Here is a 12,500-nt window from a genome sequence, read left to right as displayed (position 1 = left end):
GATATTGAGATAAGGTTAGTTAGAAGTCGTCTTCGCTGGTTGGGCCATCTTTGTCGCATGGGTGATGACAGACCTGCCAAACAACTGCCTTACTCTGAACTGGTAAATGGATCACACCCAGTCGGCCGTCCTCAACTTCGCTTTGAGGGCACTTTGAAAACAACCCTAAAATGTGGCGACGTGCTGGACGTGTAGCAGCATTCCGCGCATGACAGAGGAAAGTTGAGAACTATTACGGATAGTGTCCCCAGATCATACTGAATTAAAAGGGTTGCGGCCTATCAAAGACAGAGGGAAGCCCGTAGAAGAAGAGAGAGCAACTCTGGAAGAGAACTGTAATATTATACTTATTTTTGCGGGTCTCGGCGTGTAATAAATAATAATAATAATATATTTGGCTACTATCTATGGTTCAGTCCTTATTCTCCTTTAATAGTTCTTTTATAACTATTGCAGGTATGACTGGTATCAAAATGACAAGATTGTAACAATATCAGTATACACCAAGAAAAAGGTTTGATGATAATGAGTATTTATCGTTACAATAATATTGTAATGTCTTGGTCAAATTACAAATATAATTTGTAATCTGGCCATTCGCTGTCATCACCATTTTGGGCCTATACAGTTGTTCAGTAAAACTGAAGCATTTAAATACTTAATTTTTAAAGGATATTTACTTGTCCATTTGTGTACCTGTAAAACTAATCATGGAAATTTGACCTTTTAATTTTTTCTTACTGTTTGCAAAAATGTTGATCAGACTGTTATTTTATGAATTGTCATAGTCTCAGGGATTCTTAAACAATTGTTGTCTTGCAGGATCTAAGACTAGAAGATATCATCTTAGAATTGAAAGATGGGAAAGACTTCAATGCAATTTTCATTTTAGGAATAAAAAGCTTTCAAATTCATTTAGGTATGACAATTACATAATATTAATTCATACAATAGAAAGACTGTATACATGTGTAAACACCCGAAATTCTAGGCATTTTGTGTAACAGCACACTACGCAGGCAGGCATTAGACAAAGTGGGAGCACAGCTGGCACAGTGGTGAGATCACTCGCTTCCCACCAATATGGGCCAGGTTCAATTCCAAGACTTGGCATCATAATGTGGGTCCAGTTTGTTGGTTCTCTTGTTGGGCGGTCTGCTCTGAGAGGTTTTCCTGCAGGTACTGCGATTCTCCCCTCTCCTCAGAAAACGATGTTTGATTTGATTTGATTTGCGTTAATTTGAGTTGATTTCAATTACATTGTCCCCAATTAGTACCCTGGCACTAGAATAATAGAGCGCCAAGGGAATCCAGTGCGTATTCCTATAGCAGCAATAGAACCAATTTCGTGGGCGTTGAAGGTGAGCTATGCTAAAGCCGAGATCGACCAGGAGCGAGTCATCGATGAGCTTAGTAGATGTGAAGTCCAGTGGAGTTTCAGCCCACCAGCCGCTCCATGATTTGAGGGAGGATGGGAGTCTCTGGTCAAGTCCACAAAGCGTGCAATGAAGGTGATCCTTTGGGATGTGCTTACTGTTGATGAAGTCTTTCTAACCGTAGTCAGTGAAGTCGAGTCACTTTAAAATTCTTTTCCGCTCGTGTATGGAGGTAGCAGTGCATCCCCAACCCATCTCGGTGCTCTAACACCAAACCACAACCTGCATGGACGTGCTAGTGATAATATCGCACGAGGCGTGTTCTTCCAGCGAGACATGTCGCTTCGACGTCGATAGCACCACAGTCAATTCCTAGTTGATCAATTTTGGCGCCGCTGGAGGAGAGAGTACGTTCTTCAATTGGTTGAACGTAGTAAGTGGCGTAGCATACAACTTAACCTTTGCTGCGGAGATCTCGTCCTTGTCGTAGGTAATAATGCACCCAGAGGACGTCTGCGAGTCGTGGCCCCTGTTGCTAGTGCGGACGTCCTCATCCATTCCGCGGAAGTCCTCACAAAGTTAAGAACATGTGTCCGTCCCGTTGGAAAGCTGGCCTTACTGGAAGCGCATCATGAAGAAAATGGGTAACGTTTCCCCCCGGTTCACGTCATGGGCGGGGATGTTTTGGGCATTTTTTCTTAACGCTATTGACATATAGACTGATTTAGAGTCTCTTGTTCATTCCTTATAAAGTTTTGTTTGACAATCGCGCGAGAATTAAGACCTGCGTCATGTAAGGACTGGACACCAGTTAATTTGAATTAGGCAATGATGTGAGAACGGGAGGATGGCGTGGACAAGAAGACGTAGATTTTTTTCAAGCTATTCAGTCGCCGGAATATTTAGTTGAAGCTATTTTAGGTCGTTTCTATTAAAGCAGAGAAGTTATCATTACATGGTTGTCTCCATTACATTGTTTGGTTTAAGCCCAGAAGTTGCCATTACAACTTAAAGAAAGTTCATCATCATTATCACAGAAAGTGTGTGCCAAAATGGCACCGCAGTTCCTGTGTGGAAAAACTGAAAGCAAAGGAATAACAATATTATAATCGTGTTGTAAGAGTGGAACTGACTATTTTTGGAACTGGATATTGAACTCTATTTTATGTCAAATTATTATATAATTATTTTCTTTTCTTGGTCTTTTTTGTGAGGGTAATAATGTATTTGCATTTGAAACCATTGATCAACTCTTTTTGTTAACGGAAATGAGAAGAAAAACTGTATGTGTTTTCCCAAGGATTATTACACCTTCCTGTGAAATTTCATTAGCAGATACCAATAAACTTATTTGCATTCACTTTCAACACACGTTGATATACGCGACTACAAAACTAGTTTCGTCCACAAGATTTCGACTGTTGGCACAGGTAACCCAGGCTCACTGTGTGCGTCACGTAGGTATTAAAATATAGAGAACACATGAGGCGAAGTTTAGGTCTGAAAATATGCTAGAAAATGGTAATAAAAATCGATAAAACTTACCATGTGGTGAGCTGTTGTTGTCTTTAATACGTACACGAAGTTTCGGGGAAAATGGTCCCCGTTCACCTTCCTTCATAATATAGTGACAAGGTAGGAGACGGAAGCCAGCGTCGGGACTCCGATCGACCCAAAACAAGCACGATTTTTTCCGCGAAAATCAAATCCAGTCGCTAAATAAACACGCCAGGTTCGTGGAATAGGAATTTCTCTAAACCATGAATCCACTAAAGCATCTCCAGGTAGCAACGCGGAGCCACCAGACTCCGTAAAACTTGTAAGTTAACCTGCTAAAATGGCGGCCAGAAAGCGTGGTACTCACGAAGTGCCCAATTCAAAATGGCACTGAACTCTGGACGCCTGGTGACGAGTATAATAAGTCTCCCTCGAGGGAGGGGAGTCCCAAAAAATTGCTCAGTGAGTTTTGTTTTTAGGAATTTGGGACTCCCCTCCCTCCAGAACTTATTACACTCGTCACCAGGAGTCCAGAGTTCTGTGCCATTTTGAATTGGGCACTTCGTGAGTACCACGCTTTCTGGCCGCCATTTTAGCAGGTTAACTTACAAGTTTTACGGAGTCTGGTGGCTCCACGTTGCTACCTGGAGATGCTTCAGTGGATTCATGGTTTAGAGAAATTCCTATTCCACGAACCTGGCGTGTTTATTTAGCGACTGGATTTGATTTTCGCGGAAAAAATCGTGCTTGTTTTGGCTCGATCGGAGTCCCGACGATGGCTTCCGTCTCCTACCTTGTCACTATATTATGAAGGAAAGTGAACGGGGACCATTTTCCCCGAAACTTCGTGTACGTATTAAAGACAACAACAGCTCACCACATGGTAAGTTTTATCCATTTTTATTACCATTTTCTAGCAAATTTTCAGACCTAACCTTCGCCTCATAATATGTTCTCAGTATTTTAATACCTACGTGACGCATACAGTGAGCCTGGGTTACCTGTGCCGTTGGTTGCCATATTTGTTTTGCACATGAAACTACTTCATGTAACAATGCATGAAAACACGTAACGAAATAATAAAACACTTAACAATTGGTCGGATGGTTTATCAGTAGAATTTTATCGGTACTTTTGGAATATTATCGCGAAGTATATGGTAGAAAGTTTCAACTACGCATTTCAATCGGGACATTTGTCTATTTCTCAAAAACAAGGAATAATTTCTCTGATACCAAAGAAAAAGAAAAATACCGAATATTTCAAAAAAATTGGCGCCCAGTGGATTATAAGGTCGCTACTAAGACAATAGCGACACGCCTAGAAAAAGTGTTACCACACATAATTCACCCTTCCCAGTCAGGGTACATTAAGGGTAGATTCATTGGAGAAAGCATTCGTCAAGTAATCGATATAATGGAATTTACTAAGAATAGGCAAATTCCTGGTATCGCCATATTTTTGGACTTCGAAAAAGCTTTTGATTCTGTCGAATAGGATTATATTCAAAAGTGCCTTTCAAGCTTTAACTTCGGTCCCCAACTACGTCAGTGGGTCGCAGTATTTTATAAAGACATTTCTAGTTGTGTTCTCAACAACGGCCACGCTTCAAAACATTTTTTTTTTACAACGAGGAGTACGTCAGGGTTGCCCTCTTTTAGGGATGTTATTTGTGATTGCTTTTGAGCTTTTAGCGCAGTCAATCAGACACTCTGATATTATTAAGGGAATTAAGATTCAAGCTAACCAAGAAGTAAAGCTAACTCAGTACGCGGACGACACAACCGCTCTGTTGGCAGATATACAATCGGTTGCGAATCTCTTCGAATTGTTGACCAAATTCGAAAGTTGTTCTGGATTAAAGATAAATCAATCGAAATCTGAAATGCTTTGGCTAGGATCACTAAGTCACCGGAATGACGCAATTTGTAACCTTCGGCTCAGTCATGAACCAGTATATGCCTTAGGCGTTCACTTCTCTTATAACCACGAAACCGCTGTTAAAAATTTTTTTTTAGAAAAATTGGAAACATTAAAAAAGACCCTTAATATGTGGTCTCAAAGAGACATTTCATTACAAGGTAGAATTAACAGTGTTAAAACTCTAGCTTTGTCCAAGCTTATATTTGTATGCAGCGGCTTGGAAACTCCGGAGCATTTTGCAGACGAAGTTAACAAACTAATTTTTGATTTTATTTGGAATTATAAACCGGCGAAGATTCGTAGAACAACTCTGATTAAAAGTAAAAAAGAAGGTGGCTTAGACATGAAAGATTTCTCTTTCTTCGATAAAGCGTTGAAACTTACTTGGGTCAAACGACTTTGTTCCGAAATTAATGCTCCGTGGAAGTATATTCCAACCTATTTCTTAGCCAATGTAGGTGGAATAGAGCTGTTTAATTGTAATTACGACACGAAACTTCTTAATCTTAACAAACATATTCCATCGTTCTATAAACAAGTCATCTGTTACTGGCAAGAAATTAAGATAAGCACTCCTGGAAACAAAGAAGCTGTGGTACAGGAAATCATCTGGAACAACAGATTTATAAAGGTTAATGGAAAATCCGTTTTTTACTCTAAACTGGTGCCAAAACGGCATCAAGCAGATAAAAGATCTCTTCAACATTCCGGAAAACTGTTTTTTTCCGTTTGGAGTGCTAGCCGACAAATTTTATATAAAAAGATGTCATTTTTTAACCTACCGCAGCCTTGTATCGGCCATACCGAGTGAATGGAAAAAATGTTTGTTCAAAAATGAAAGCAATCCAACACCTGCATTAACCACATGTACTTCAAGTAGACCCCTCTCCTGTAAGACCTTATAATTATATATCAAGAACTTCTCACCCGGCAAAAATTACCCAGTCCCACCGTCGAAAAAAGGCTTGAACATTATAACTTTCAGCGTGACGATTTTTGTAAGATTTACCTTCTACCTTTTAAGGCTACAAAAGAAACAAAACTAATTATGTTCCAATACAAAATCATTCACCACATCTTATTTACTAACTCATTATTGTACAAACTGGAAAAAGTTTCGTCTCCGCACTGTCCATTCTGCCCCGCAATACATCAAACTGTTACACACCTGTTTGTTGAATGTGCGCAAGCGTCAATCTTTTGGTCTGAATTTCAAAATTGGATTTTGCAATTATGCAACCTTCAGTTAGATCTGTCCCCCCAAGAAGTGATATATGGAATTATTCGCCAATTGAGTCCACCATGTTTAGCTCTCAATCATCTCATAATACTCGGAAAGTATTTTCTTTATGTTAATGCACTAAATAACGATAAATCATCTCTTATTGATTTCAAAAGATTAGTGCAGGATAAGATAGAACTTGAAAAATACATTGCAGTTACCTCGGGACAACAAAAACTTTTCTTTTCTAAATGGTAGAACTTTACACACATTCTTGTTGATTGTACATAAGAGTGTTTTCCGTCAATGTACCGCATTTTAATTTTGGTTGTATTCAGTAACCTTTGCAGTTTTTGTTTGTATTGTATACTGTGCAATATTATAGCGATTGTAAGTACTTGCAACTTTTGTTTTGTATTTTATTTTTTCTTTCTACTTCGCATTGCTTTTTATGTTGTAAATTAATACGGTTTGGAAAGTACTGTAGTCATTGCACTGTTAGTATTGTAAGTATAGTAACTTTTGTTAATAAATGTGTATTGAAAAAAAAAATTGTTAAATGAATGTAATAATTGCTAAGTGTTAACTATGGTATCATATGTTTTGTTTTATTATTTCGTTACTTGTTTTCATGCATTGTTACATGAAGTAGTTTCTTATGCAAAACAAATATGGCGACTAACTGAAGAGATCTTGTGAACGAAACTAGTTTTGTAGTCGCTTATATAAATGTGTGTTGAAAGTGAATGCAAATTAGGTTTGTTTCTAGTCAATATACTATTACACCTTTATGTTTGCTGTATCGGCTAGACAGCAAAAACCATCCCTCTCAGGACCAACACTTTACTGGGAAATCATATTTATCTTTCTCTTATGCAACTAATGCTTTTTTTAAATCAAATATTTGTTGTTGCAGTACTCAGCAATGTCGTTACTTGTCAACAAGGTGTATACAATGAAAAGGCTGCTATAAATATCATTATTATAGGGTTGTATTTACTGTAAACCACTGGAAGTGAACTTTTTTTTACTGTTTTGATTATTCCAATAAATTGTGATCAATTTCGCTGGAATAAAGGGTGCTGCATGTTGCAAGCAAAAGGTCGAGGCAACAAGTGCAGTTGACTGCAATACAGTGAACGAGGCTGTCGTATTTTTGACCAATTTTATCTTGAAATGACTTATTAGTGAAGGAACAACTCTTGCAATAAACAAATTTTTTTTATCGGATAAGGTTTTTGTGATGTGTGGAATTATCAAAGTGAAGTCAGTAATTATTGGAATTGAGCAAGGCTGATTTCCTTTTTTTCTGGGACCTTGTGGACAAGAAAAAACAACAAAGTAGTGATGTAGTACCGTTGGCTAATTATGCAGGGTGTAGATAACCTTCAGGCCCCAGTTGTTTAAAGGGTGGATAACACTATTCACCGGAAAAATCACTATCCATTGGATAGCGCAATTGATTTCGCTATTACTTGTCTACTGGATAGCGATTTATCCAAATGGATAGGCTAAGCACTATCCATCGTTTGAACAACTGGGGCCAGATCTTCAAGAATCAGTAGGTTTTGCCCAATTCCAGAAGCAACTGTACGTTCTTTGGTATACGAAATCAGATTAGAAGATCTGAGTACAATGTGTATTTTGCACTACGTTATCCGTTGTCATAAATGTGTCAGCAAGAGGTTAATTGGTTGTTGAAACGATTTTTTTTTTCGGGGGTTGGAACATTGAGCAATGAACATCAATGTTTCCTTCATTGCACAGGGTAACCAGACAGGTGGTGGTTACACAGGACACCAAAGTCTTACAGACGTTTCCAGCCCTTTGATACTTGTTCAAAGTTAGGCAACGACATGCTGAGTTTGTTCTTAATTAGCGCTAATCCTGTTAATATTTTCGCTGTTTCTACAGTGCGCATATCTGGAGCCACTGGAAAAGCGGACGTTCTTTTAACGAAAGAAACCTCCGGAGTGAAATGGACAGACTTGGGACAGGGGTTACTTGGCAATAATTCACTCAAGTTGCATAAAGATAGAGGTAGGGTGTTTTTAAAGATATTGATCACAATCTATGGAAAGCCAGACCAGGGATAGATCTAGGGTTTTAGAGCCTTTAGCCAATAGATTTAGCCATTTTGAAATTCTTTTAGCCACTGACCAATAGCCGAGCGTCTTTACTGTTATGTCCCGTCACGGCAAACTTATGATATGTGCTCGTTTGATGTTTAACAATGTCATCCTTTTTTGGAAAAAAAAGCCGATTTCTTTGGTAAAAACATTCTCCCTCCCTGCATCGATGCAATAGTCACAAAATAAAATGTTTCTGTTTGAGTCATGACAAAGCCAGGGAAATTCCTTAAACCATTCCCGCTTCAGCTTCCGTTTTACCGGAGCTGTCTTACTGTCCTTGTTACTTCCTTGGACTTGACTGGTTTCCGAGTCGGTTGGTTTCGAATCAGACGAGTCGAGAGACTTTCCCGACTCGGCTGGTTTAAAAAAGGCCAGAAGTTTTGGCTGCTTTGCACTGTTTGCGGCCATGCGGTTTAATGAAAATCTCGCAAACTATCGTAAAACAACGGGCATCAATGCAATAAAACAGCAACACTGATTGGCTGGCTTTAGTGCATGACTATGGAGTGAATCAACTAATACACCAATGAAATGATTTGTCTTGACACCATAGTCGACGATCTGTTTGTATACATTCAAACAGGAAGCGAAATAACTCGAACCGTCTGCTTACAGTCAATAAGGTTTGAACTCTTAATTTATTACTTTTCGCCAAAAATTTTACTCAAATTACATTTTTATTCGACATGTTGGAGGACTAGTAGTAATATGCCTTCTCCACCCCTCCCCTCTTACAACGTTGATTTGAAATCTGGAAACATTCTGAAAAGCTGCAGTTGGTGTGAACATTTCTTAAGGTTAGGGGAGGGGGGCACTTGAAAGGCCGCTATGAGAAGAATTTAAATAAAAGAGAAGCTTTACTTCAAATTGACGTGGTTTTTGCGTGTATTGTTGAAGGTATCCCAAGAATATTTCGTCACGATGTACCCAGCAAAGCAGGCGCTTAACAAGAGAAATCATCAAAATTAAATTTTTCAGAAAACTTGCGCACGTGAGGTCGTTTTAGCAGTTTGGAACTTTGTTTCAAGGAAATCGTGTGTGGTGAGCCGTGATTTCTTGTTTATAATGTTTAATACATGTATGTTTATTCTTTTTCCTTTTTGTTGAACAGAGTCAAGATTGTGGGATTGCAGAGTGGTTTCAGTAGAAGCCGTTACGCACAACTGTAAGCTGTTTTGTTGTGAGCTGCCCGATGGGATTGTTATGAGAGTTCCAATTGGACACCATATACACTTACATAGGGATGTTGAAGGTTAGAAGAAATGGACGAAGTCTATTTGGCGGTGTAATACATGTAACTTATCATGATATATTTCCCTAGTCGATCGCTCAACGTGACAGCGCAAGGAACAGTGCTATGCCCGGTCCAGGAAAGACCGCTGATGAATTAAGGAAAAACGTGATTTTGAGTAGTATTAATTTAGTAGTAGCAGATAACTATATTATTTCGGAAATAGTATGTTTATTTATATCCCCGCTTGGGATTCATTAAACAACTGAAATAATGTTCTCCAAAAGAACACGTATTCCGGAAACGGAATGGCCATTAAAATTGCGGTTTACCAATGTATTTCCCAAAATTCTCGTTTGCGTGTTAAGATTTTTATCATTGCAGTTATCACCAACACATAAGAAGTAGGTGAAAAGTTTAGCTTGAGCGAGTTACATGTATGAATCTATGACGTCGGCGATATCGGTGCAGCACAGTCCCAGCCCTACTGATTGAGCTATTAAGCCAACTCGGAGCTAGTTTGTGAGTTGTAATAAACCCGTGGAGGATGTAGACATTAAGAGACTTCATTGATGTCTTTCCTATATATTCCTTCTTCAAAATTCCCCATTATTTCTACATAAAATTAACAGAGATTACTCAACGTGATTCAAAGACATGTAAGGGTGAATGACAGGGAAACCTGAAACAAACCTTAAAGTCACATGCCATTGCTATTGTAAGATGATAACAGATTACTTATTGTTTCTCTGTCAGGCATGAAGATAAGCCGACCTTATACTGTCGTTCTACCTTCACTAAGATTCAGTCTGGATGAAAGAGAACACGATGGCCGGCGCTTTTATCTGATGATCAAGATCTACCCTGATGGAACTCTTACACCCACCTTATCTGCAATAGACGTAGGTTAGTTTAGTACAGTTGTTTTCTGCAAGGCCATATGTAGGGCGTTTTTCTGAAGCAGGCGTTCCGTGGTCTGATTGGCATTCTTATATACTGCTTTAATGATTTTTAATGATTGATTCGGTATCGTATGTGAAAGAGGTCTTTGCTGTTTCACATGACAATTTGTCTGTTTCTCGAAAAAGAATTTGGCTGAATAAGTAAATCATAATACAGTGCTGATTTATCAAAGGAGACGTAGGGAAAACAAGGCAATGTTTTTACTACATTGGATTCCTGAACAGCTAATCCCTTCAACGATTTTACATCAAAAGCGTTCTTAACTTTTCACATTCTGGTCTTTCCCGCTATGGACTGCACTGTGCTATGCTGTGATATGCTATGCTATGCTATGCTATTCGATGCTGTACGATCCTGTGCTAATTTCTGTTTTACATTTATTTAGCACTTTTGACTTCATTACAATGTAAGCTGTTTTGTACGCGTAAAAATACTTTTCGTTTTTCCCAGTGATTCTCGACAAAAGACAGGCGGGTAAAATAATTTATCTGTATTTTGCAGGGGACATTCTTCAAATAAGCGATTATTCTGGAGATTTTAAGGAATCCCGGCTCATTGAAGCGAGGGACATAATTCTCATTGCTGGAGGAACAGGTTTGTAGGCAAGCAATTCAGCCTAAAGAGAAAGTAAACAAAATGATACAGCCAATTTATGCTTATTCGATCAGGTTGGAAAAGGTGGGTGGTCGATCGATCGATGGATCAATCAATCCACCGTCAATTAATTCAACCAATCATTCACCATCGGCGTGCGTCAGTCTGCTGGTCAGTCAAGTCTGGTGTCGCTAGCGATATAAGCACAAGTGCAAGCACAAGAGCGCTTAAAACTAATCAATTAATTAGTCCGCGAGCCGTAGTCGAACCTGTGGTCAAGGAACATCCTTGGAACTGAGACTTAAGGGCTGATTTGCGATGCAAGCATGAGCAAGAGCAACACGCAAACCGTGCAGCATTTTTATCATGGGTACCTTATGTTGACCACAAATTTATACACCTGTGTATGCTGCTTGTGAATGCGCTTGTGCGGTGGGTATAAACCAAAGAACAACCGATTCTAAGGCAACATCCAGTTGCAGGCATAGTATGGCATAAACATTGATATCAGCAGCTCTTAGGACCTTACTCTTGACACAAAGAACGTCTTTGTATTTACATTATATTGTTGAAGGAAATCTATGGGGGAAGAAAGACTCCTCGACAATCCTGTTGTTTCACTTCCTTATTTGGCGTTCTCGGGTCGGCCGGAGTTTCTGATCCCGCGACCTCCCGTACAGTAGTAGTCCGATGCTCAAACAGGCTGAGCAAACCGATCGGCGGTTCATTGGAAAATAAAGTTTATTTTTTTTAGCTGTTGCAGGAGTGAAATCTACGACCTTCCGATTCGGATTTTCTACCACTGATGATTTACGGGGGAATCGTGAGATCTAGCCTATTATGGTTCATACGACCTCTTTACTGCTGCGAACGACTGTAATTGTCTGAATGGTTTATTCTCGAAATTGTAGTCAGTGAGATAATGAAATGTTAACCCTGGTAAATGAATGAAGAAATGTACCGCGGTTAAAATGGCATGTCACCATCTTCTTCCCCGCCTACATCTGCGAAATATCCCACGATTTTGGCCATTACCTCGGAAGACTCGGTAGTCACAGTAACCATTAGCACTCTCCCCAGTTACCGTAATTACCGTAATTATTCCGAAAGTAAGCCCCCCCCCCCCCCCGAAAGTAACATTAATTTTTTGCGCTTCTGTTAAATCCCGAAAGTAATGCCCCCCCCCCCCTCCCCCCCGAAAGTAAAGATCTTCTCGAAAGTAGCGGTCCCTTCAGTTATGACACTTAAAACAATAAAGTCTATTGTCTTTGATGTGACATTAAATGTAATGCGGTTGGTTAACACAAATACACCGTACTTGAGGATCGATTGATTAACAAAACCACAGTGAAGTATCATACAATTGTCTCCTGGAATACAGCAACTGGAACGTGGAAAAAACTCTAATACGGTACCGTAAGTTACACGGCAAATATTGTCTCGGTCCTCCTGAACTAAAAACGAATAACTGTTTTTAAGCGTAATGCGTACTTCGTAAAGCGGATGGAACAACCTGAGTGAACTTAGCAAAGCCAGAAGCCTTTGTGATTCTTAGTTTATTT

At 39.3% G+C, this 12,500-nt stretch overlaps 1 protein-coding gene across 1 annotated transcript in view; it reads left to right on the top strand.

The window, feature by feature from the left end:
• Positions 1-12,500, top strand: part of LOC138054009 (uncharacterized) — a 24,531-nt gene that overhangs the window by 5,005 nt on the left and 7,026 nt on the right. The window contains exons 3-9 of the mRNA XM_068900530.1: positions 457-514; positions 823-919; positions 6,935-6,964; positions 7,933-8,058; positions 9,262-9,402; positions 10,138-10,287; positions 10,846-10,938. Of these exons, the coding sequence (XP_068756631.1) occupies positions 457-514; positions 823-919; positions 6,935-6,964; positions 7,933-8,058; positions 9,262-9,402; positions 10,138-10,287; positions 10,846-10,938 (695 nt within the window). The remainder of the gene's footprint in view (positions 1-456; positions 515-822; positions 920-6,934; positions 6,965-7,932; positions 8,059-9,261; positions 9,403-10,137; positions 10,288-10,845; positions 10,939-12,500) is intronic.

This window comes from Montipora capricornis, chromosome 6 (genome assembly GCF_036669925.1).
Source record: "Montipora capricornis isolate CH-2021 chromosome 6, ASM3666992v2, whole genome shotgun sequence".
Lineage (NCBI taxonomy): Eukaryota > Metazoa > Cnidaria > Anthozoa > Scleractinia > Acroporidae > Montipora > Montipora capricornis.
The sequence above is the reverse complement of the archived record's forward strand: the minus strand, read 5'-3'. Positions and strand labels throughout refer to the sequence as shown.